Source organism: Pleurodeles waltl, chromosome 9, assembly GCF_031143425.1.
Source record: "Pleurodeles waltl isolate 20211129_DDA chromosome 9, aPleWal1.hap1.20221129, whole genome shotgun sequence".
Taxonomy (NCBI): domain Eukaryota; kingdom Metazoa; phylum Chordata; class Amphibia; order Caudata; family Salamandridae; genus Pleurodeles; species Pleurodeles waltl.
Genome location: NC_090448.1, coordinates 779,957,627 through 779,985,036, shown reverse-complemented (window position 1 = coordinate 779,985,036; position 27,410 = coordinate 779,957,627). Strand labels below are relative to the sequence as shown.

The window sequence follows — 27,410 nt, the reverse complement described above, 5'->3', positions numbered from 1 at the left end:
ATGTCAGGCTTCTGGACTCATACCAATGGAAAGCAGACAAGCCCGGACAAACAGAAGTGAGGTAAAAAGACCTTCATGGTCTCGGAAGCAATGCAACACTTGCAAGCAAACAAGAAGGACAGCTAATTACGGGGTGGGGTCAAGGGCTAAGGGGCAAGAATCATTCAATCAAGCAAGGTCAAATCTCCTCTATCACTGACATTTCTTAATACTGGTGCAGCCAACTGCTTTGCAATGGACAGTACCTGTTTCTAGCTCTGGGATACTGCGTGAAAGCTAGGACACACTTTATTTCTCAAATTAGTTTAAACAATTATGTCATTATTCATGCATGCTAGACAAATATAAAGTCATGATGTCAGACAATACATTGAAGTACCCACCAGCCACCCTGGGATCATTCGGGTTTCTCCGGAAAGTGTTTTTCTGTGAGTTAGCTCCACGGAAGATGATATAGCCTAAAGCTGCAAGAAATAAAAAGGAAAATGCTTATTGGTATTAGTGTGTGTAAGGAAGTACACACACAAAATCATTGCTGCTCAAAGAAATTCTCTGTGATATGTTGAACCAGTATCTATCTGTACCTTCATAAGCACTTTTATATGGAACGGATGATGATGTCTACTTTCCCTTTAATTAATAATCTTCCCTTGGGTGTTTGGTGGCGTTTAGCTTTTTTGTTTTAAAACCTTCGAACAAGTCCGAACTTCAGCTCCACTAACCCTTTTATCGCGGCCTGCCCTTTTTCTCAGTTTTACAGTCTTCTCTGCGCCCAAACATGTTTGCATAGGATTCAATAACTGCAGCATATCATGCCGCAGTCCACATTTCTGAAGCCATGGCACGCTGATCCTGCTGTATGCACAATGATTATGAAAAATAGTGGTTTGGGTGAGAGCTGCCCAGAGGGAGGTCTGTCCCCTGGGGATAAAGGGGGAAGTGGTGCAATCCAGAGGACTCTGCTCTTTTTGGGCTATATTCGTAAAAGGCTGTAGCCCAACAATATATATGTGGCCATTTTGGGCTTCCACCAACCATTTTGTGGTAGGTGACATGGTGGCAGCCCTTTGGCAGTGGGTTAGGTTGCTTTTTCCCCCACCTTCCCATCCCTCATCGCAAGATTTTTTCTTAATATATTAGGAAAGCTTTTCACAAGCAGTTTTGACTGTTTTGGTCTTGAACAGGTGGGCAGGAGTGAGGAGTTATTGTATTGTTGTCGCTTGAGACAGGTGTGATGTAGTTTGCGGTCGACCGACAAGTTTGCATGAGTTCAGCCAATGATGTTGCCATCGGCGAAACAGGCTGAAAGGGAGGGTGTGAACAGGCTCACACCGTAACGAAGTAGGAAATTAAAGGTTATCTATAGGATGTTAACCTTAATAGGTTTTAACAGATTTACTGTGAAGGGGCAAGGGAAGCTACAAACGTCACAATTGCAGGAGTGCAGTATGTCAGGAGGTAGATAGAGCGGCCTTTTTCACACACAAATTGTCAGTGGTCTGTGCTGCGCCTCTCTCACCCAAATGAACATTTTTACCTTGCATTCTTCTATCAAAAAAGTCTTTAATCTTTTAGGGAAAATACTTTTTTTAAAATTTTATGTATAAAATTTCCTGTTTTAGCAGATAAAACGGAGTACAGCATAGAAACATAACCCATCGCCAAATGCAGTATGCAATCAAAGAAACACATGGTATACATTCTGCAGGTTGATAAACCTTTTTGGAGAATAATAGTAAATGTACAGGAAACGGAAAGAAAAGGAAAAAAGGGGGGGGGGCTTAGAACAGGCACTCGTTTACACATGGGCCAATGGATATGTTTACAGAGACAAGGACAGAAAGGTCTATCAAGTAAAATTTCAAAGCTCAGTATGCATGGGGATGTGAGAGGCAAAGTACGTCTATGCCACTGTTAACACCGTCGAGGGTGCAGCGTTTACTCCATCTCACTCAGTATCTGCTGTGTCTAGTTGGGCATGCAAGTATTGCTCAAGGGGAAGTCAGATATCTTTGGGGCAGGATTTAAAGGGCATAGGATCGCAGTAAGCCACAAGCTGTCCCAGACAATACACAGCATTGGTAAGCCAATCTGCCACAGCGCGTGTGCCCCACTGCATCACCACTCTAAGCTTAGCAAGCAGAAAAAGGATCGCAGTTAGTTGGCGAAAATGATTAGGAAGATTCTTAAAATAGCCCAGCAGCACCACCACGGGCACACTCAAGTTGGTGTCCCGCGATGGCTTGAATTATATCGAATATTTCAGCCCAGTAATCAAAGATTTTTGTGCATTACTTGCTAGTAGAGTCATTGTAGGAATGCGCATAGGCAGCCAGGCCCATGCGACGTAAGCGCACAGGAGCGCAGTGAAGCCGGTATAGACTTGAAATGAATAAGGCCGAACCTGTAGTTGGGAGAGAGCGCGCAAGCCTGCAAGCAGCAGTAGCGCCATTGTTTATCTGAGAGAGGTGGTGTTATATCCGAGTCCCACGCCATCTCCCTCTTTGGATTGCATATTGGTGCTGTGGTCTACATTTCAGCGTAAAGCCGTGTTATCAGCCTACGAGGGGATGGATTGGTCAGTGTTGTCTCAATCACCTGGAACGTAGGCGGGACATCAGGGAACGAACCATATAGCAGATGATGTGCTGCTCGAAGTTGATGGTGCGTGAATCTATTGAGGAGACTGGTGCTATTTTCCGGAAGGGCCTGTTGTAATGTAAGATAGGTGCCGTCCGGGTATGTGTCACCCATAGACGTTCGATTCAGTTTGCCAGGTCTGTCTCCGGTGCTGTGTGGGTGAAGAACTCTATAGGAAAGAGCCAGTAATGTACAAAATGATCCTGGGCGCAGAAATAATATAGATCCATGTCTGGAGCAGCCAGTCTTCCATGCTCAAACATCAGGGTCAAAACTTCCCAAGCAATGCGCGGCTGCCTACCGGCCCAAGCCAGAGAGACAAGAACGATCTGAGCACCGAAAGTGCAGGGGCTGCAGGAGCAGTAGGTTGAGGAAGAGATACAGAAATTTGGGAAGGATCACCAATGGCTAAGCGGCCTGTCAGTGATAGTGGTGGCCGCCTCCATCTCTCAAGTCTGTCCTCTAGCCATGAGAGTAGTTGGCCATACTTGCCTTTCCACAACTCGTCCTTGCCTTTACTAAGCCACCCCCCATAATACTTGACAGGACCGGCTGCCCAGGTGAGTGAAAAGTCTGAGGTGAATGGGAGAATCACGCCAGTCAGTTGAACGTCCAGTTGATCTTTATTTCTGAGAGCCCACCAAAGCTAATAAGTTCTCTGATAAGAGGCTCTAGATGCACTTGCGGATCTCTGACATATAGTGTAACATCGTCTGCATGGAGTGAGACTAGGACCCTGGGCAGGGTAAAGGTAAGACTGCAGTGAGCGTGGTGCTGGCATAGTCTAGCAGCTTGTGGCTCCACAGCTATCGCGAAGAGAATGGGTGACCAGGGGCAACCTTGTCAGGTGCCCCTCAACACCTCAAAGGGTGCAGTGATATTGCCGTTCACATGCACTTGAGCTACTGGGCATGTATAGAGCAGGTGAATTAACTTAATGAAAGTTGGGGTCAGACCTATGTGTGCAAGCAAAGCAAAGAGGTATGACCATTAAGGGGAGTCGAACGCTTTAGTGGTGTCCAAGAAGACCGCTGCTGCAGAGAGACACTGGGATCGATGACATGTAGAACAGTAAAGAATGTGCGTAGGTCAGGAGTTGTGGACCTGCCAGGCACAAAGCCAGCCTGGTCAGGTCGCACAATGGTCGGTAATAGTGGCAGGACACGTGAAGCAAGAAGCCTGGCAAGTATCTTGTTGTCTATGTTGATTATAGATAATGGGCGTTATGAGTCGCACCGCCAAGCGTTTTTGCCCGGTTTGAGGATGTCACAATGAGAGTCTCACGCAGAGACGCCGGTAGAATACCGGTAGACAGCGATTACTTATACATGGCCAGCAGATGTGGGACAATCAGAGGGGCATACTCCTTATAAAATGCAATGGTGATGCCATCAAGGCAGGTACTTTCCCAGCTGGCTTTGCATTAATGATCCCGATCACTTCCTCTGCTGTAAAGGGTTCATCTAGATATCCCCCATCAAGCCATAAGAGTTGAATGGAATCAAAGTAGCCCAAGAAGTCCGGGGGCTCTGATCCATGGTGGGTGCAGTATAGGGTTGAATAAAAGTCGATCATAATATTCTGTATGGTTTCCGTGCCCATATGCACATTAGCCTGATCGTCATGAAGCTAGATGATATACTCACTTACCCACGGCTTGTGGGGCAATTGGGCCAGCAAAATGCTTGGTCTATTCCCAACCTATTCCAAACTGCCTAGCATGTGCTTCTCTACCGAGATAATTCATCTCCCTCTGCGCCGCCTCCTTGTAGTCTGATATTTTACTGTGAATAGATGCAAGTGTAGCGATATGATGATCCTCAAAGAACATAAGTTCAAGTTCTCTTATTTCTTCCTCTAAGCGCTCAAGTTCAGCTCGTAGGGAGCGAAGCACGCCCGCCTGCTTCGTTATGCATGCTCCTCTATTCAGAGCCTTAAAGGCTTCCCAAAGGGTCGATCTTGAAGTCTCCTCATAGTCATTGTGCTCAAAGAATTCCACAATAGATTTCCTGATGTCCTCCATGAAGACCTGATCTCGCAGGGCGCCTGCCGGAAGCCTCCATGAGAAGGCGCAGGTGCCCCAGCTGGAAGCTCAAGTTCCAATAGAACAGGTGCATGATCCGAAAGCATCCTCTGCAAATGAGAAACCTGGACTATTGAGAACTTTGCATCTTTCGATTCCAGACAAAAGTCTATACGGGACCCCGCAGAATGTGCCGTAGTGATGCACATACTCTACCTCTGAATGGGGTGTCAGGAACACCAGATGTCCGTCAAGGCAAAGTCATCTATGATGGTATGAAGCTGTGCCACTGCCTTGGGGTGTGGGATTCTAGTGCCACTGGATCTGTCCAAGTCCAGGTGCAGTACTATATTGAAGGTTTCCCCCACCACAGAATCGCCCAGGACCCATTGTCCCAGCTAGTCGCCAGACATCAATAAAGAATTGAGAGTCATCGGTTTTGGGGCCATATTCAGGGATGAGGGTAACACGATGAGCTAGCAAGACCCCTGATAATATGACAAATCTACCCTGCATATTGCAGCCAACTCAGTGCATGCGCCATTGCAAGTCCTCTCTGATAAGACTCGCTACCCCCCCGGGCATAACTAGAGTAGTAGGCAGCATGCAGTTCTCCAACCCACCTGATTGTAATTGCATCTGTGTATCCTTGGTTAGGTGCAGTTCTTGAAGGGAACAGACATCAATAGCATGCTGCTGAAGATAAGCGAAAGCCAGGCATGCTTTGCAGTGGTTATTAAGTCCGAGAATGTTCCACGTTAAGACCTTAATGTGATGCATGCACAGCATTTGTAAAAAACGCAAGGGTATCGAGTTCCTGCCGAGTATGTGTACATGCCGGGAGTAAGACCCATGTGCTAAGTAAGTGACAGCAGACGTGAGAACAATGAATATATTTAGCAGCCATGTGGCAACATTTAACAACCCAACAATCGCTTCCCACTCACCACCCACTTTGGCCCCCCAACTAGGCCAAATAAGTAGTCCCACCATTTCAAACATCCCCAACAACGGTAAAACATTGTCAATAGTGAGACTCATCCAGTGGAAGCAATCAGGTGGACCGTCTCTTCCCAGCACGACTGCTGGGTGGCCGGAGGGGACACCACTGGGGTCATCTGATCTCGCCCAGGCAGAACATTATCAAATGTTCTGGGTCTAAAAGCAGAACAAGGCAGCACTATATAACAACCCAACGTCTGCTGTGTAAGGATGTCTACAGTTCTTCCATTCCCCCCACCTCTAACTGTCTCAAACACCGTTGGTAATAGCCAACAGTTCAAGGGTGGGGGCCAGCAAGTCACACTATCAGGACAGAGCAGGCCGACTGCCCCGGTCCACAAGGTGGCTACAGCACAATTAATCTGTGTCACTAAGATGTCCTTCATTGCATTCCACGTCAAACACAGGTGTATTGTCAGGCTCCAGCGGAATAGTCTTAGTGCACTTGGTGGATTTTTGGGGTCCGTTTTGCCAGCATATCTGGCGTGCAGCTTTTCCAGGTACAGTAGTGAGTACTAAGCATCTGTGCGCTGGAGGGCTTTTTTTTTACTGCTAGAAATCCCCTGCCTGCCGACTGCACTGATACGATGAAGTTCGGAAATATCAAGATTTCAGATCTAACATATTGTAGTGGCCTTTTCTCCCTTGCAAGGTGCAGAGCGGTGTCACGGTCGCGATAATTTAAGACTCAGGAATGATGGGGCGAGGTGGGCCCCTGTGAGCAGTCTAGGGCTAAGAGACCTCTGGGCTTGCTCCACCGAAAATAGGGAGGAGAAAACCGTGCCAAACATTGGTCTCAGCATATCCTCCACAAAGTCCTCCATCCTTCCCATCGCTGTTGACTGTGGTATGCCCACAATGTGCAAATCGTTCCGGCGGGAGCGGGCTTCCAAAGCTTCATTCTTATTCCGTATTACTTCTGGTATCTTCTACATGTGCAGAGGCTTTTCCCTATCCGCCTCGAACATACGGAGCTCCAATTTGTCCATGCGGTCATCATGTCTGTCTATCTTTTATTTCAGCCAATCAAAGCGGTCAGCGAGGAGGTCTATTTTATTATTGATTGCTGCGAAGCTCTGCTTTAGGTCTAAGAACTTGAGGTGGATATCGGAGGGCATGGATGCACCCGCAGTCTCAGGGTGCGCCTCCCGCGCATCTAGCTGTGGCAACTCCATATGCGCGTTTGTTGTCGTTTATTCAATGAGTGTTTGGCTTGCCTAGTGTCACTCATCCCCATCTTCATGGCCTAAACACGCCTGCCCAGCTGAGCTAGTTTGGCTTCATATACTCCGCAACTGGTCCAGGTGAAGCTGTCAAGACTCAGTTCAGGGTGTTTATTGGAAATCCCCTGGCCCGGGCACAATCAGGCACTGCAGGTGAGCTCCAAATCAGTCAAGCAAGATGGAATCCAAACATACTCCACCGACCCCGCCACACCCTGCACAATCGCAAGGTGCACGAGCAGGTCGGGGAGGGGTGGCTCAGGGGTAAGCCTCAGCGAGGCACAGGAGAATCATGCACTGCAGCATCAGAGAGGTGCGGGGCACAGGAGAGTTACGTACCGCAGCCAAAGAGAGGTGCCAGGTGCACAGTCACTCACACTATATGTAGGATGTCACCGTCTCAGGCTCCCTTGTTGCTGGCCAGACCCTGCCACACACCGGTCACCGGGGGGACACGAGCACGTCCCGCTATGCTCCCAGGGCCAAACAAGATAAGCCACCAGGGATTAGGGTGGTATGATGAGTGCCAGGGGGAACTGTAGTTCATTGCGGGGTCCCCGCCATGAAAAGGCTGGTGGAAAGGCAAGTTTTGATCAGCATAGTGGTGCCAGCAGCGGCTTGAACACGGCTTGAACATGGCTTTCACTGCTGCCAACGCCTAGGGATCCATGATCCTGGTGGTGGCAGCGGTCTTGTGTCAGTCCAACCACCAGCATTGTAATCTGCAGTCAGACGCCAAGGTTACGGTGGTCAGACCGCCACCATGGGTACAGCGGTCTTAGGATCACCATACTTGTAATCAGGCCCATAGTCATTTTTTATTATGTTTTGGGATATATATACGTCTCATATTAAGCAAGGCTCACACCCTTAACTTTGTTCCAAGCACTCAGGCAACAGTTCGGGAGGTGTAATTGCAATGGATATATCTCTGTATTTCTAATCATAGATTACCAAGCTGAAAGCCATTTAGTAACACAAGCACTATGTGGTGCAGCAGAGGGCTCATAAGAAGAACTCTGGGCCGCTGCACTTATATTTTGTTTTTATAGTTTCTAAGTGTAGGACGATATGGACAGATATTCTGCAGCCTTCCTTCGTGATCTGCTAACGTTTAGTGCACCCAGCTGTTTAATGCTGAGAAAGTCTGACAAAGAGCACAGACACACCCTACTATGTCTAATAAAAAACACAGCACAGATTTTGTATAAAATCTAAGATTTCCACAAGTGTTTGGCAAGTATCTTGTAAGTCTCCTTGAATTCTTCAAGTGGTGATTGCAACATTGTTTCTTCAGTTCATACAATATAGCATAATTGCTGGACAAAAAAATCCTATTTCTGCTCCTTTTAGCCTCTTAGTAGAGAGGACGCCTGGGTTCTGGCAATTGGCAGAGCTGTTAATGGATATGTATAAGCCTAAAAAAATTAGTGTCCTAGAACTTCTACTAGAGCAAATAACTGTTTGCGGGTTTCCACTTGCTGCTTTACTTTAGAGAAATAGATGGTTGTGTTACAGTCATTATGGTCCTTAACTTATTGTTTTAAATGCATTCAAGAGTATCACTTCAACTTGCTTTCTCGCAGTGGCACACCTGTGGACTAGATAGGCCAAATAAAGAAACCTAAAAGGGTTTTTCTGCTATTTTCTTCTGTGATTTACACTACTCAAGAGCTGCCAGGCATTGTTAATTCCATAGTAGGAAAGCAAAGGTCCAGTACCTCAGCAGTCATTATGGTCTATCTAGCAAAATAAATGCTTTCCTATGTTGGTGGTCAGGGGAAAAAAACAACTTAGTAGACGTGGTCAGCCCATTCGCATCCTGTAGGTCTATGTACCTTTTGTCATCATCAAAAAGTAATGCAAACTCTTCCACATTCCTACTATTGTCTTCTCCATCCGTCTGGGTGTGATCAGAGTCCAAGCCAAAAAGTTGGTGTAATGTCTGTTCAAGGATATGCAGCAATGAAATTGAGGCAGATGGATGCAAAAGAGGTTGCAGCACATCAAGATCTGAACAGGGCCTTGGTCAATGTTGAGATGGCACTTACTCAGAGCCAGACACCATGATGGGTTGTGGTTCTTCCTCTGTCACCAATGATGTTGGTACTGGTGTCAATGCTTCAGAGACCAGTGTGGTTTCCAGTGCTGGTCTTGATGCAAGAATGGAACACAAAATGGGTTTGAGGGGTCCAAATATCACTGAGGGTGAACCCACCGGTTGTGACCCGACTGGGAGTCCCTGTGGATCTTTGCAAAGACGTGCCAGAGGGAGCTGGAAGCGTGCCAAAGAAGTGCAGCCCAGCATCTCGAAAGGTCTTAACCTGCTGCGACATTGCCGATCGACCTAGGAACTCTGGAGTATTGGGGCCAAGGATGGAATTGGTTCCTTGAGGGAACGGAAGCATGACCAGGAGGCATGGTGTGCCCCTGCACCTTTTTTTGGAGAGTGAGAGTGGCAGGAAGGGCAAATTCTGGACTTCAGGAGCTAAAGGGGAAGTCTGTCCTCATTTTAGTCTTCAGCCTGGAGTGGGACCAGCAAAGAGCCTTCCAATATTACACTAAATAGAGTTTCACACTCTTCGATGGTTTTAGGGTTCATCTGGGCACAGTCATTGCAGGCATTGGGGTCATGTGGTAAACCTAAGCACCAGAGGCACACCTCAGGGGGATCTGTCACAGACGTCTACTTGCAACAGTCTCTACAAGGTTTAAACCTTTTCATTTAAGGGGGTGACATCCCTTGCACACTGGAAAAAGTTTAGAAGAAAACGTCTTCACAGAGTGAAGAAAAATAGGAACAGAGCCATGTAGCCACGTCGGAAGGCGAGGAAAGAAAGGAGCAAATGTCAGTGTGCACGTGTGGTGCTTATTTGCAAGCTCTGTTCAATACTTCTGGAGTGGAACAGCACCCCCTACAGGCTTGCAGGAGCACTGCTTTGAGTTTTCCAGATCCAGTCTGGTATCCAGGGAAAATCACAAGATGAGGAATCTGAGATTAAAAGTATACATTGGAAATTGTGTTCATAAAAATGTGGCAAATTGGCTTCTGGCACCATTGGTCATTTCTTGTTGGTAGAAAAAGCATGTCTGATTTTTCATATATTTCCTCAACAGATGGTCCTTCAAAAGGAAAAGTGGTTGTTATTTTATTGGTTATGCAGAGTGTCACTTACCGTTGAGGCAGATTATGGCGACAGCTGCAGCTGTTGACAGCTCACATGGATGGTTGACCAGAAAGTAGGCCTGCAGGCTATATGTGAAGGGCACCCATGTGAGGTCTCCGAATGCTAGCATGAAGCCAAAGCCGTCATTGACGATATCCATAGTAGTTAGGATGGCCTCCTGTTGAGGAAGGAGAAATGCTATTATATTTTGCACCTCTTTAGGGGTATTGGTTAAATTCTTGATGTGACTAATAGGTATGTAGTCGTGGAATGCAGCAAGAATCCTTCAAATGTAATGGCAACAATTGTGTTAAAAGGGATGTTGATTGGTAGGCTAACCTTACACAAATTCTTATATTTGTTGTAATTTTTTTAAGGGCTAGCATTAACATTACAGATGTGTTAGTATGCTAAGGTGAAATGTAAAGCCGTCACAAGATGTATTGAATGTTTTTGAATTACTCAGTTGAAAAAAAAAAGCAAATTTTAAAATACAAACATTAGTTGTGATAGTTCACACAAATTATATTGCATTAGGATGGTGCATGGGTAAAGGTTAGGTTAGTTTACCAGTGCTATAGCTAAATGGACATTTAAATCAAAATGGCAGTACAGCTACGAGTCTGTTAGCTGTACTCTGATGAGGAGAGTCCCAAGGTGCACTGGCTATAGGTGCTTGCAAAAAGTTGCTAAATTCAACAATAAACCAAAAAATAAATGTTAAAATCTTTATGGTTTTATTATTTCCTACTACTTCTTGTATTTCATGTAATGGCAAAGCACACAACCACAATTCATTCATGGTAACACAATAAGTTATTTTTTTCAATTACATCTATTATTGATCGCTCACAATCCATTTGTCATGACAATTTGTCCAATTACTGCATTTCTCCTATACCCCAATGCATTTCGGACCTCTCTGGTCCTTCACCTGTGTGACACTATCTACAATACAAACGAACCAAACCAAAATCATTAACAATTTTCGCTTTAGCTGCATTGATCAAATAACAAATCAATTCAATACTGTGTCGCACCTCATTGAAAACAGCACAGCACTTTTCTGCACCCAAATCTCTTGTTTATGTTTCCTATAGGCAGTGTGAACGGGAACAATTCAGACTATCTCCCTGTGCCTGAGGCCTGCTAATTGAAAAAAATTAAAGGCACTTAGAAACTGCCTAAGAGAGGATAATAAGTAGCATTACAATAGTACATTAGTTATGTCCCCCCTCTTTCACCATACTTCCATAAAACACACTTCTTCCGTGGGCTAAAAACATATTTTTTTAAACAACTTATGGGGTTGGAAGAATCTTTGTACTCTATATTGTTTCTGTCTTCGAAAAGATAAAACCTTCAGAAAGTATTCACAGTGACTGTCAATTGTTTGGTTCAAAGAGTCAAATGGTTCCTTTGTTGTGTTGAAGGTGTCCTCTGAGTGTATTTTAATACATGAATAGAACTTCTTGATATATTACCTCATTGAGGCTATCCACTTTCCTTTATTTTGTTGTAATTCTGAAGCAATGGAGGACCACGCTATGTGGCAGGGTTGACTGAAAGACAAGTTACTTACCTTCAGTAAAGCCTTATCTGGTAGAGACTATGGCGATCATTATGAACACGGCGGTAAACACCGCCGACCGCCGTGGTGGCGGTGAACAGAAGGCCACCGTTGGCAGTGAATGTAAACCCGCCATATAATGAACGAAAATTCCCACCCTGCCAAAAATCACCAGACCACTAGTCCCCGCCATGACCTTGTCAGCGGGAGTGCTGGACCTCCCAACCCCGCCACCGCCGACCACACCCACGTCCCGCCCTCCAAATAATGATGCACAAATCACCTTGGTGGAAAGTGGAGGCCAGACGACCATTGGCGGTGCCGACAGCCACGGGCGGCAAGTGGACTTAACAGCAAGAAGTGCACACATTGGATAACTATAAACCCACACACCTGACACACAGTCATAACCCTATAAAACACTCCTAGACACAACCCATAATCCTTTGCAACGAAACCAGGCCAAAGAAGACGGAGAGCACCAGAAGCAGACACCTAACGCCACCATACACGAGACGCACACCGACCCACAGAAGAGCACCCTCACCGCGTTTCCAGCCCCGACACCATTCACCACACTCACCATGTCACCCCCCAAACATCCACGCTTCACAGAAAGGGAGTTAAGGACCATGGTGGATGAGATCCTGAAGGTGGAGCCACAAATATTCGGACCGAGGTGCAGCACACACCCATCGCAAGGAAGATGGAGCTATGGCAGACCATTATGAACAGGGTCAATGCAGTGGGACACCATCCACGCACCACGGACAACATCCGGAAGAGACCTGCGGGGGAAGGTCAGGGGCATGGCATCAAGGCACCACACTGCAGTCCAGAAGACTGGGGGAGGACCACCAACACCACCCGAATACACCGACTGGGAGGAAAAGGTACTGGCCATCCTGCACCCTGAGGGACTCACTGGAGGAATGGACTCGGGTAAGTTGTCCACATTTATCCCATATACACCATACCTGTAATGCATGCACCAACACCCACCAGGACCAATACCCCACCCAGAAAACAACCACTGAATCCACCCCCCGCATGACCACAAACCCACTAACAGGCCCACATTCCTCCCCCTGTGCACAGCCACCTACCCCTGCAAGGATCCACAATGGAACTACACCCCCCCATGCAACCCCACACCTGAAGCAAAATGTAGTGTAAACCTGACAAAGGCACCCTGGATGGCCACTGAAAGTAACACCAGCACAAAATAGCCCAGTCCAGTGCACCCCAAACGTTCATGCATTTGTAACAGACATGTCTATGTCCCCCAACAGGCACCACCACCCATGCCACCCTCATAGACGGGACAAGGAGTGCCAGTGCCCCCCATGGAGACAGAGGCACCTCGCAGGACACTGGTGAAGGATCCCTGGACACTGATGAGCAGGCAGGCCCCTCACACAGTCCTGGACTGTGCCCATGCAGCAGCCCCACCCAGGATACCACTGACACCCCTACCACCCAGTCAAGAACAGCAGCCCTGGGCAAGCGTGCCCACTCCTGTGTATCCAGGCCACAGACTGGTGGAAGACAGGTACAGAGGCCACAGTCTCCCATTCCCAATGTGCAAGAAGGCGAGGGCCCCAGTACAAGTGGTACTGCCAGACCTCTGCAGGGGACAGAGGCAGAGGGGGCTAGGGCAAGTGCTAGGGCCTCAGTGGGCCGGGGGGAGGCCACAGGATGGATGCAGCAGCCCAGGACGTGATATCTGAGGTATTGGGGGCCTAACAGCATACCCATGACAAGTTGGCACAGATAGTATCCACCCTGGAACACAGTCAGAGGATGCAGCAGGAACACCACCAACAGGCCATGGAGCAGTGGAAACAGCACAACGCCACTATGTTCAGCATAGTAGGAGCACTGCTGCAGCTGGTACAAACCCAGTCTGAGACCCACACAGGACAGGAGTCCCCCACTACAGCACCGGACACCGACCTGGCAATTACACCATCATCAGAAACATCCCAGGAACTACCCTCACAGGAAACCCAAGGGCCAACCATGTCATCCCCTCAAGATCAACAGCAGGTGCCCAAGCGGACCCTCAGGCCAAGATATGGCACTGGAACCCCAGCAAAGAACAAGGCCCCCTTTAAGAAGTAACTCAGCAACAATCTGCACAGCAACCATCCCACTCAATCAACCACCACACATTGCTAAGAGGCAATATGAACTAATGTAAGAAATGATGGACCCATCAATACTACCAACAAGGCTGCCACCATGTTGACATTGAGAACACCCACCCATGACGACTTGCCATCACTGTAAATAGCACTATTCACTCCCTGCCACCAATAAAACACATATCACACCTGTAACACTGTCCCCTGTGTTAAAATGTGAACCAAGTGAAGTATGGATGCAACTGGCTGGTAACCACTTTATTGTCGAATCGTTGCATGAAAGGACTCCTGTGTACCTAAATGTGGGCCCAAAGTAAATGCACTAAATTTAAATCTGTACCATGCAGAACTGGACCCTGTTTCACATATAAGATTAAAATCCGCCCATATGACTAAGCACACTGACAGTATGTGTCACAAACCCCAATGTCAGCCCTACGTCCCACACAGTTACTGGAAGTAGAGTTGTATCTGCTGGGTCCTGGAATTTACATCTTCCCCTTCCTCATCATCACCATCACTCTCGTCCCCTCTCTGAGGTAGCTGGTCAGGACATACAGCACCCTCCACCTCCAAGAGGGGGACAGAATGTCCCACTGCCACGTTATGCAGCATGCAGCAGGCCACCACTATTCTACACACCTTTTCAGGCCCATAGGCCAGGGACCCCCAGAGATATGTAGACAACAAAATCTAGCCTTCAGGAAACTTATTGTGCGCTCTATCACCCTCCTAGTACGTCCATTCCTCTCTGCATCCGTCCTAGGATTCCTCACTGGTGTCAGGAGCCAACGCAAGTTTGGATAGCCAGAATCAACTAGAAAAAGGTGCAATACAGAGTAGTCATTGTCAAGGGCCTTAGTCAGACAGCCTGGCTGTCTGCTAGGTGTCAGTTACCTACGATCCACCCTCTGTCCTCTTGGGGTTGTTCTGTCTTCTGTGGCACACTACTGTTCCTCAGCACAAAGGAATCATGGACTGAACCTGGGAACATGACATTCACATGTGAGATGTACTGGTCTGCAGTACATACCAATTCGATGTTCATGGAATGAAAGTTCATTCTGTTTCTGTACACCTGTTCACTGACTTTTGGGGGTATGATCGGTATGTGGGTGCCATCGATGGCACCTATCACATGGGGTATGTTGGCAAAGGCATAGAAATCAGACTTGATGGTAGGAAGGTCAGTACTTTGGGGAAATCTCACATATGACTGCAGGTGTGGTACAAATGCATTTAGAAATCTTGTCAGTACCATGCTGAACATTGGCTGTGAAAATCCAGCACCCATGCCCACTGTCACTTGAAATGATCCCGTGGCCAGGAAATGGAGTGCGGAGAGCACCTGCACTTCAGTAGGGATGGCATGCTGATTACGATTTCCCGGAGTTAGTGCTGGATCCAGTAATGCCCAAAGTTCCAGAATTGTTGCACAGGTGAGTCTGTAATTGATTATAATCTGACGCTCCACCATGGTCCTCATATCCACAAGTGGTCTGTACACCGATGCTGCCCTTCCTCGCCACAAGGGTCGGTACCTACGAGGGATATCAAAAAGGTGTGATGAACACACATACATAGGCACACATTGTCATCAACTGTGCACTGCATACTTCATTGTAGTGACTCGACAGTAACACGTTCTTGACAGATCTACATCTACACCTCAATGAGGGAACAGTGTTTTTCATGTGTGTTATATTTCGAAATGGTCACATGCATAGGTGCTTCATGTGGCAAGTAGGGCCTGCATTGTGCACAATTTTTATTTATAGATGCGTAGTTACTGCCAAAATGTCTGCCCACTGTAATCCAGGCCTGTCGTTGTGGAAGTGACCTCATACCACTAGCGGTTGACGTAACAGCGTAAGGCGGTGTTTACCGCCGTTCGCACCATCATTGGTTAACATGGATGCCAATGGGGAATCGTGGCGTATCATGATCGCCGCCGGTGGTGACGATGCACACCGCCACAGTACGTGCGCAAATTCGTCATCTATACTTCACTTGACTCCCTGATCTCGTGTGAACAGGTACTCCACTGTGTGTACTGCTGTGTCCTGCCTCTGGTCATGGATGTGGCTCGTGTTGCAGGGGAAAGGGCCCGGCCTTCACCCAGGAGGAACTGGAGAGGCTAGTGGACGGGGTCCTGCCCCTGTACACAAAACTCTACGGACGGCCAGAGGTACAGGTGAGTCTGGGTTTGGGGTGCACTGTTTGGGTGTAATGGATGGTGTTGTAAGGACATATGTGTGCACCTCTGAGCCTGCATGGGCCATGGTGCATGGCATGCTGCGTGCATATATCCTGTAAGTCTGACAGTACTGTCCGTCCCATAGTGGACAAATAGCCAGCTGTACCTATCTTGCAAGTGCCTGACCTCTGTGTTCCATTTCTGTGTCACCCTTTTAGGTCAGTGCCCAAAAGAAGAGGGAACTTTGGCACGCCATCGCCAAGGAGGTGCGGACCGTGGGGGTCTACAACCGGCGGAGCACCCACTGCAGGAAGAGGTGGGAGGACCTGCGGCGCTGGGCGCGTAAAATCTGTGAGGCCCAGCTGGGGAAGTCCTCCCAACGTGGAAGTGGTGCTCATCGGGCACTGACCCCCCCCTTATGCAATGTATCCTGGCAGTGGCGTACCCAGACCTGGATGGGCGCTTGAAGGCTGCACAGCAGTCACAAGGGGGTGAGTACTCATGTCACAAACTTAAGTCTGGAAGGATGTCTGTGCGTGCATTAGGGTTCATGCTGCTTAGAGGCAGGGACTCTGACTGGTGTCCATCTACATGATGGTCCCCAAAGGGTGTAGGGATGTGTTTGTCAGGTCTCCCACACATCGGGTCCTTAGGTAGTTCAGGGGATGGGTGTAGAGCAGGGTTCTGGTCAGTAGTCAGGGGCATGGCCATGGGCATAGTCAACGGTGCTGCCTGTTGGGGGTTTATTCTGGGTGGGTGTATGTCTGGCCACTATGTACCTCCATTCAGCTATTTACAAGTGTCTCTCCTGTTTTGTCTCCCCATCCCTGTTCTCTTGTGTTGGTTTTGTGCAGCAGCAACATCTGGCAAAGGAGCTGAGGCACCGGCAAGTGGGGAAGCATCAGCCCACGGATCCTCGGAGGCAGAGACATCCGACGCCAAGGGGACAAGTGGGTGGGAGGGAGTGAGTACCACGGGGGAGGCAACTACCACTGGAGGTAGTGACTCCGATACCTCCTCCGATGGGGGCTCACCGGCGGTGGCGGACCCTAGTGGCCACACCACTACAGTGACATCTTCCGCCACCCCCCATTCCCACCGCCCTCCCTTCTGCTTCCCACCGAGTTGCCCGTGCCCGCTCACCCAGAAAGGTGGGCATCTCCTTCACCCCAGGCACCTCCTCCCCTGCCCCAGTCAGCCCTGCTGCCCTCACAGAGGAGGATATTGATCTCCTGAGAACCATCTCTGTAGGGCAGACAACCATTGTCAATGCCATCCAGGGGCTAGCATCAGAGGTGCAGCAGACAAATGCCTATCTGAATGGCATTCACAGTGCTGTGTCTGCCCTACAGAGATCTTTTCAGGCTCTGGCCTCCTCTTGGACGGCAGCCAGTTTCCCTGGCCATTCCGTCCCCCGTCCAACCTCCTCTACCCCTTCCAGCACCCCACTCCCTTCACCCGTCCAAAGCACACAATCTGACACGCAGTCAAGCACATCAACACACAAGAAGTGCACTTCAAAACACAAGCACCACACCTTCCACCACAAGCATTCACACAGCCAACATACACATGCACACACAACAACATCCACTTCCCCCAGTGTGCACACCTCTTCCGCCTCCCTGTCTGTCCCCTCTACATCCACACCCTCATGCACTGCACCTTCATTCACTGTTGCTGCTCCTCTTACTGCACTGACCACAATAGCAGACATCTATACATGCACCCCAGACACCACACCTGCACTCACCACAACTACTGTAGTTGACACATGCAGCACACTCACCAGACTTGCAGACACCCACACAACATACATCCACACTGGCAGCCTGTCTTCTCCCACTGTGTCCACCCCCTCTCCTCCAAGAACACACAAACGCACCAAGACACCCATCACACACCCACTATACGCACCCCTACACCACATACGTCCACAGCCTCTTCCTCTGCTCCCACGCCCTCATCCACGACCACCCCAATTGCTCTGAAGAAACTTTTCCTCTCTCGTGCTGACCTCTTCCAACCCACTTGCCCACCCCATCTAGTCCCTAAGCGTGCACACCTCCTTGCCCTTTCCACTCCTTCCACTTCACAGCCCACCCCTGTCCGCCCCTCACATTCCCCTACCTCTTCCCCTGAGAAGAAGAATCCCCGTGCAGAGCCAAGTCCATCTGGCTCCACCTGCACAAAACAACCCCTCTATCCTTCAAAGGCAAACCCACACCCCCTCCACCTTCCAAGCGCAAGTCCAAGCCCCACCCGTGTTCTAGTGGCACAATGTTGCACCCTGGTCTTTCGTTTCATTGTTTGTGGGTGTGAGGCATTTGTATGTACTATGGTCAAGTTGGATTTGCCTTGTGACGGGTAAGTACCTCTTGCTGTGGGGTGTATGGGTTGTGCTGCTGGGAAGGGTTGCGGGGGCGTTGCAGGATGGGTGGAGTGGGTGGGTATGTAACTGTGCCCTTTCCTCCCTTGTTTCGTAGGTTGCGGTACTTACCGCCGTCGTCTTTGTCGGCGGTCTCGGTCGTGGAGGTATATCGCAAGGAGCAGGGCTGGCATGATCTGCAGCTCTCAATCCATGCCTGCTTTGGTGCATTGTGTGGGCCTCCGGTGAGTGTTTCATTGGATTTGGTTCATTTCCGCCTGGCTTTGCGTGGCGGTGGTTCCCGCCTCGGAACTGGCGGCGGAATAGTGGTTCCTAATTTGACGGGTGGGTTGGGCCTTTCAGACGGCCTGTGGGCGGACTCTGCTGTCGTCGGCGGCACTACTCTACTGGCGGTCAGTGGTTTTCTGGATGCCTGTGTTTCGATTGGTTCATTATTTGGCGCCAGGACCGCTCCTCTGTTGGCGTTTTTTACCGCCACCGCAGGCGGCGCGGTACGGACCACCGTGTTCATAATGAGGGCCTATATCTAGCTGCAGATTCCTTACACTCTGAATTCTTCCCAGGCGTCAGATTGGGTCCAGAAGATTTTTTGTGAGCAGTACCCCTGCGCACCAGAAAGTGGCATTGATCCGCTCTGAGTTCGTTGTTGGCATTGTTAGTGCCGGAAATGGCATTGCAGTACCTATTATAGGCACCACCCAGGCGCGCCAACGTCAGTTTCTTTTCACGACTTTCCATACCAGAAGGGCAGAGCTATCAAGAACACTGACTACTGTTGTGTCAAAACTAGGGTCTCAGAAAGCGAAGTCCCTTCCCCTAGAAATCCGTTTAAATCAGTTTGCAGAAAAGGGAGGATGGGTGGGATGAGAAAGTCTGCAGGACTGTCCAGGCAGTAGTGTTTGATACACGTGTGCAGAGATGACCACGTTGCTGGCTGGCAGATGTCCAGAACTCTGCATGCTAATGGAGTGGTTGCAGCTGTAGCTTTTTGTGGAATGAGCTTGCAAGCGCTCATTGGGTTGCTGTTTGGCCAGTGCGCAGCAGACCTTGATGCAGAGCACAACCCAATGAGAGATAGTTTGCTTCTGCACCGCCCGACCTTTCTTCACACCCACTTCCATGGTCGTCCAACCAGATCTCTTTTTGTTCAATCAAGGTTGAACACCAACCTTCCTTTAGGGTCTAGGCGGTTGAGTCTCTCCTCTTCCTTGGAAGGGTGTCAAGGTGCGTAAAATATAGGCCAGGTGATTGATTGGCCTTCATGAAAAGTGTGATCATGTTTGACAGAAAAGAGGCCCTAGCGCAAACCACCACTTTGTTAGGATAGATAGACAGGTAGGGTGGCTTAGATAATAAGGCATGCAGCTAACTCACTCTGCGGGTAGCAGAAATTGCCACAAAAAGACTGTTCTCAATGTGAGAAACCTGAGGCGACAGTTATGAAGAGGCTCAAAAGGAGAGCACATCAAAAAGGTCAGAACCAAATTAAGATCCCACTGAGGCATAATTGATGGGGGAAGGAAGGAAGAGACGAGTAAGACCTTAGCGGAACCTATGTACAACAGGAGACTTAAAAAAAGATAAGGCAAGAGCAAAAAAGTAGAAATGGCAGATAAATAGCCCTTCAGAGCGCCCAAAGCAGAGACCTGCTGGGTAACGGAAAGAATGAACAGTAGAACCCCAGAAAGAAGTGCAGAGAGGGGATCAACAGACTTATCTGTGCACTATGCCACAAATTTCTTTCAACAACAGGCATATACCGTTTTGGTGGAGGGATGACTGGCTGCCAAGATGACGTTACAGACTTCGGGAGGAAGGTCAAACGCTGTCACCTGCCCCCGCTCAATCTTCAAGCAAGAAGGTGGAGACTGGACAGTTCCGGGAGAAGAACCCTCCCCCTGCTGCTGCGACAGAAGATCCTCCCAAAGGGGCAGTCTGATCCAAGGATCAATGGACATGCTCAGCACCTCGGGATACCAGACACTCCATGCTCAGTCTGAAGCCACAAGGATTACTTGGGCCTGGTTGTTCATGATCTTCTTGTGAGCTCTGGGCGGGAGTGGTGTGGGCAGAAAGGCATACAGGAGGCCTGAATTCCACTTGAGACAAAAAGAGTCCTCAAGCAAGAGCCGCCTTGGAAACTCTAGCATGCAAAACTGCTGACATTGTGCATTCTCGTCAGAGGCGAACAGATCTAACTAAGCCTCTCCCCACTGCTGAAAAAGACTTTACGCCACCTCCAGGATGAACTGCCATTCGTGATCACTGAGGCATTTTTGGCTGAGTTTGTCTGCTCTGGAGCTCAGCGAGCTCGCCAGATGTTGAACCACTAGGGATTTGCCCAGCTGTTCCAAACATGTCCAGAGGCATAAAGCCTCTTGACAAAAGGTCCACAACCCAAACGCCCTGTATGCTGCAGTACCACAAGGCAGTGGTACTGTCAGTGAACAACTGCACCAGCATTCCCTTGATGGAGGGTAGAAAGGCTTTCAATGATAATCAGGTTGCTCGGAGCTCCGGCATGTTGATGTAGAGTCCCGCTTCCACCTGATCTACACCTCTCAGATGGCCGACCCATCCCAGGAGTGACGCATCTGTCACTACTGTCAGATCTGGTTGGGGAAGTATCAGCCTCTGACCCAATCACAGTTCGTTAACCACGACTGCAGATCTTTCGTAGTTCCCTCCGAGAACTGGACCATGTCAGTGAGATTCTCCTGATGTTGCGCCCACTAAAACTTCAGGTCCCATTGCGGAGCCTGCATATGCCATCTGGCATGTATCAGCAGCAGAATTCAGAATGCCATGAGTCCCAAGAACCTCAGAGTCATTCTCACTGAAATCCAGGATAGAGGCTAAAACATTAGTATCATAGCATGAATATCCTAGACTTGCCGCTCGGGAGGATAAGTCCAAAACTGCACCATGTCCAGAAAAGCTGCAATGAAATAGTGCATCTGAGAGGGAGTCAGGTGTGTCTTCACCACGTTTATAGTGAACCCCAATGAATGCAGGTTTGCCGTACTCTGGAGGTGGGTGGCAACAGCCTGGGCCAAGCCCACTTTTATCAGTCAGTCATAGAGACAGGGGGAAGACTGACACCCCTGATCCCTGTAGATGAGCTACAACCACAGCAGTCACCTTGATGAACACCTGAGGGGCACTGGTAAGGCCAAAGGGAAGCAGGGTGAACTGAAAGTGCTCTACCCTGAACCACAAATAGCAACTGTGGGCAGACAAGATGGGGATGTGGAAATAAACGTCCTGCAGGTCCAACGCTATCATCCAGTCTCCTGGGTCCAGGGCAGGCAAGACCTAAGCTGAGCATTTTTACTTTCCCCTACTTGAGGAACAGATTAAGGGCTCGTAGGTCTAGGATAGGGCAAAGAACCTTGTCCTTCTTGGGAACCAGATAGTAGTGGGAATAACCACAACCACCTACTTCTGGCACGGAACCCTCTCTATGGCTCTCTTGGCCAAGAGAGCAGCAACTTCGTCACGGAGAAGGGATCAGGTTGTGTGATGGTGTCACAGTTCCTGTAGTGGGGATGTGTGAAACACCTCCACCCAGGACAGGCTTTGTTTCTGACCACAGAGTGCACAAAGCCAATCACCCCATATGGTCAGAAACTTGTCTGACAGTGTCAGGCTGGCACAGACCGGTCAGTCCTACACTAGCAGTTTGGCTAACATACAGGAGGCATCTCTAAGATGCCCTCTGTGTGCATTTTTCAATGAATCCCACACTGGTAACAGTGTGGGTTTATTGTGCTGAGAAGTTTAATACCAAATGTCCCAGTATTCAGTGAAGCCATTATGGTGCTGTGGACTTCGTAATGACAAACTCCCAGACCATATACTCAATATGGCTACACTGCACTTACAATGTCTAAGAATGGACCTAGACACTGTAGAGGCATATTGCTCATGCAGCTATGCCCTCACCTGTGGTACAGTGCACCCTGTCTTAGGGCTGTAAGGCCTACTAGAGGGGTGACTTACCTATGCCACAGGCAGTGTTTTGTGGGCATGGCATAAGAGGGGTGCCATGTCGACTTTGTCTTTTTCTCCTCACCAGCACACACAAGCTGCAAGGCAGTGTGTATATGTGTGGTGAGGGGTCCCCTAGGGTGGCATAATACATGCTACAGCCTTTAGAGACCTTCCCTGGCCACAGGGCCCTTGGTACCATGGGTATCTTTTACAGAGGACTTAACTGTGTGCCAGGGTTGTGCCAATTGTGAAAACAAAGATACAGTTTTAGGGAAAGAACACTGGGGCTGGGGCCTTGTTAGCAGGGTCCCAGTCCACTTTCAAAGTTGGCATCAACACTAGGCAAAAAGTGTGTGGGGGGGTATAAACCATGCCAACAGTGGCACTTTCCTACACAGGCTATCTTTTTTTGTTAATACCTCTGGATTCTCAAATAGGTGCCCACAGCCCAATGCCAGAGGAGCCACGGGAGTTTAAGACAGTGGTGCAAAACAAACAGTCTCTTATAATAGCCAGGTTAAAAACAGCTTCACTGTTCTTCCATAATGAACACCAAAGGGTCAGAGGGGCTACATTGATGAGATCTGGAACATAGTCCAACCCTAGTTCCAAGTGTAAACAATAGTGAGGAGTCGAAGGGGACACTCCCAACTTGTCATTTTAAGACAGATTGTTACTGTTCAGGCAAGGGTTTCATCTAATTTGTTCACGGGTTGACAGCAGAATACAGTAATGAGCAACTTCACGTTTATTTAGGTGCATTTGAATTTCAGGTGTGCAGAAATAAGAATTGTGACCAGTCCTGGCACTCTGGAGGAAGGAATTTGTTTCCAATCACCTAGTAAGCCTACATTGACTTTTAGTAAGGACATGAGTCTCGGTCATGTGTTTATTTATGGCACACAGGGCTTCTTTACGATCAAGGATCAATCTTTGTAAATTCAAAATTTGGAAAACATCTCCTGCTTCATCTGCTTAGCTAAAACTCTTTAATACTTCTGAGAATTCCAAGAATCTGTATTGCACGTGAAGTTGGTAGGCATTTTCAATACACATTGCCATTATTCTGGAAGCAGTTAGAGGTACAGATAAAAAAAAGAATCACAACATCTTAAGACTCCTCTAAACATGGTTATAACTGTAAACAAAGTTCAGTATAAATGTTCTTCAAGAATCTAAGTTGTACCATCAGTTTTTAGGATAACCTATATGGATCACTGTTGCGCTGTAGAAATGCACAAAAAAATAAAATTAATAAAAATAAAAATACAGTGAGCACAGGAGAAACAGAGGAAGGAAGGTGGCAGGTCGAGAAGGAATTGAAGAGAGTAAGAGGTTAAAAGAGGTTGAAAGAGTGGAGGCACAGGGAGCGAAATGAGGGAGGCATTCGGGAGGAAAAGCACCAAAAGTGGCGAAGATAATAATGGCACACCGATAAATTGTACCAACAAGGAAATTACCATCAGCAAATGTACTTATCTATAAAACTGTTGGATAAGTAATACAACAAAGTAACAGTGTACCATGTAAAGAAGCTGTGGTTGACAAATTAAGACACTATCCATACTTGGCCACAACAACAATGCCATAATTATAAAAACTGTTTACGCATCACTGGCCACAATGATTAGAAAGTCTAGTGCACCCGATAGTCAGTCTGCAGAATGCAACTGGTGAGGACCCCCTCGCCAAAGTGCCAAAGAACTGGAATAACCTGTTGTAGGCCAAATGCTTCTGAAGCAATGCCAATATGGGCTTGTGGAGCCACCTCCACCAAAAAAAGGTGACCATAGTGAGGCAGCCTCATCTGAGAATGGCTGCACACTGGGAACATCACTCACCTCATTCCAGAGAGCATCCACGACATATAGGAGTTGAAAGGCGTTCACTAACATCATGGCGAGCGATGGGACGCCCCTCAGCTCCATTTCCTTCATCTGCATGGCCAGGTTTATCAGGGCCTAAGGAGGGAATAGATTGAAAGAAGCATATAAACAACCATATCAACTACTTTTGTGCGAACGCTTCTCTTTTTTAAATATACCTTTTTAGTGCATACTGAGGTGGGGAAATGGAGGTCTTAAAAATGTGTATTAACTGTATACACCACGCATCTCATACTGCTGTTGTCAGCATCAACCCCGCTAGTTTGTGTCACCCCAGGTATTATGTGCAGGATTTAGGATTCACTTTTAGCAATTCTACATTATGCAACACTAAAACACCTGGCCTAGGAAATGACACAAATGAACAATGCTCTATCATATACATGAGACACATAGCTCTCATCTGAAAATTGATTTTAGTTGTCCGGCACCTTCTTTTTCTTGAGAAAGATCACAGCATGTCACCACCTGAAACATATAACAATCTGACTGGAGTGGGTTTAAAATGTAAAACGATTATTTAGATAACTTCAAGCAGCAGTATTTTTTCAATACTCAGCCTCAAATCCAAGTTGAACGGACCTATGCACTTATGAGCTTATCTACTGAACCATCATTAACTCCTAACACCAGACTATTAAAAAAACTATTTCCAACATAAAAATATGAACTCAAACAACTCAATGAACAGGTGCGAATCGTTTAGCCAGCACCAATAAGCCTGAGGTTAAAAGTGCTATTAATTCATAGCAACACAAGCAGAGCTAATTAGGCTAAGGCTACATTTAATAATTCTGTAACAACCTCCAAGAGCAGAAACCCCCCAGTAATTTGTTTTTGGAGGTAACTACTACTACTTCACAAAACTCCCCGTCCACTGGCTGCACCTGGATGCAAAGTCCAGTAGGCCCTCTGTGCCCTCAGACCAGGCCAACCCCCAACCTTTGGTTATAAGACAGCATTACTAGTTCAGGCCAAAACACAGCTGTGAGTAGAGCTGTTGGAAGTTCAACTCCTTGTTACCCCACATTCGCCAGATTTGTTTCTTAAGCAGTGTCTTGCATCATCGGCTATCAAACAGAACACCAATACACACATGCTTAAAGACAGTATGTAGGGACCAGGATCACGAGAAAAATAGGCTCGGGAGTGGGGTAAAAGGAGTAAGAAGAGAATGTGGGCCATTGAAATGAAAGCCTAATCAGCTCAAACCCATACTCGCATCCCTACCTCATCCCCCTAAGCTCCTCTCCCCAGAACACAGGAAATGTTGGGCTTCTGGCACCAAGTCATAAATTGGCAGGACTGTCAGCCCTGGCGTTTACTAAAGGCCCATGCTCTCACACGGACGACTGTATGGGCTCATGGAGATAGTGGTTACAACTTTGAAAAGCATGCCTTTAGTTTCCTGCCTCTCACTCAGATGCAACAAGCGGGGCAGTGGGAGCAACAGAGAAGATGGTGAAGATGAGGGGGCGCAAGTAGACTCAAAAGAACATTTTCAGAAAGGTGCAATTTCTTGGTACCGCCAATGGGTGAGTCATGCTTCACTTCTCCTGCCCAAGTGTGTAGAAAGCACCATTTTCAAGGGGATTCTTAGAGCATGGTTGTGCCTCATGTTTTGTTTTTTATGGTCAGTGAAGGCAGCATCATTAACAAATACCCTCCGACACCTACCCAGCCAATAAGACCTGGCCGCAGCTCACAGAAATACTTGAGGTCAAATTTTCCCAGCCGGGGGTTCAGCTCATGCCCGATGAAGAAGTCGTACACGGGGTTACCTGTCAGGTCAAACACAAGCATAATTAACAACTAGGGACTACAGAATAAATGTTCTTCCTAACTCTGTAGTCGTATTCGGCAAAAAACAAATAAAGCGTTGTCATGCATAACCAGATTTTTGTGAAAATAAATATGGTTTTAATGAAGTGAAATAATAATGAATACAAAATGAAAAAGTCATTATCATAAATCTTTTCATTTGATATTAAGTTGAAAATCATGGCACTACACAATAAAGAATACTTTGAAAAAATATGCCTATTAACCCTAACACTTCCCGTACCAATAGCTACCTATCTCTTCATACTTACCTCTGTATCTGGGTATTTACCTACTGTTACATCTCTCTCTCTACAACTGCTCCCCCCTTGCAAGCCCCCCTCCTTTAGATCCACCTCTGCATATGCCCATCTACACCGGCACCTACATGTACCCCTATATGTTTACTTACTTTACCATCTAAACCTATTTATGCCGCAACACATAACCAGAGGTAGCTTCATGATTGGGGCAAACACAATTCTACCACTTAAGAGAGCTAAAAGGCCTCTCGTGCGGGGCTTGCCTTTCTCTCTACAGTTTTTCATCTTCTGGTTGCATGTTTTCTCAATATTTTCTCAAAAGGACTCCTCTATGCTCCTAAGACGCTATTTTAAAATGGACCCTATTTTATGGTTTAAATCTTTTTACTGGTTTTGAAACAGTAGGATACATCATCATTCCACCTACATTCATTAGTCGGTGGAAACCACAAAGATATCGATGCAACAGAATATCCAATGAGGAGGGGGAACAAAACCTTAGAACAGGAGCATCCACAGGAAGGGAAGAAGGAGTATCGACCACTAGAGCATAAAAAATCAAGACCTAGAGCAGCAGGCAGGAATAGTGAGCAGAGAGAGTGGAGGAGAAGGGGGGGTGTAGAATAAAGTAAATGGCTATCTAGCACTCACTAGGGCAAGTGGGTGCAGTCAACATGTGTAAGGTGCAAGACCTGCAGATATGTTGCAGGTAGGTCAGTTCTTGGAATTCGTCAGAGAGGTAACATATGCACGGACAACATGTCTTGTCAAACCGTGGTAAAGTATTGGACACTACAGCTGTTCATTTCTCCATCCCTAGAAGCTCCCTGAGCTTACTGAGTCAGTCCAGCATCGTTAGGACCATATCAGAACCCCATCGGACCAGTAATGTTTGTTTAGTAGCTCCCAGTGCCAGGGTAACAGCACAACCCTTGGCGGATTTTAAGGGGTACGTCAGAGGATTTGAAAGGCCCAGTAAGATGTAGGTAGGGAATCTGGGGAGATCAGAGTCAAATATGGTATCTACTGCGGACAACACCTCCGTCCAATAAGAACCTATTTTGGGGCATTGCCAGAGGTGTGTAAGAG

The 27,410-nt window shown here is 47.7% G+C and overlaps 1 protein-coding gene across 1 annotated transcript in view; it reads right to left on the bottom strand.

Moving 5' to 3' along the window:
- The window catches only part of TM7SF2 (transmembrane 7 superfamily member 2), an 85,999-nt gene that overhangs the window by 6,406 nt on the left and 52,183 nt on the right, over positions 1 to 27,410 (bottom strand). The window contains exons 6-9 of the mRNA XM_069207980.1: positions 25,915 to 26,018; positions 24,193 to 24,312; positions 10,065 to 10,233; positions 384 to 464 (exon numbers count right to left, since the gene is read on the bottom strand). Coding sequence (XP_069064081.1) covers positions 384 to 464; positions 10,065 to 10,233; positions 24,193 to 24,312; positions 25,915 to 26,018 — 474 coding nt within the window. The remainder of the gene's footprint in view (positions 1 to 383; positions 465 to 10,064; positions 10,234 to 24,192; positions 24,313 to 25,914; positions 26,019 to 27,410) is intronic.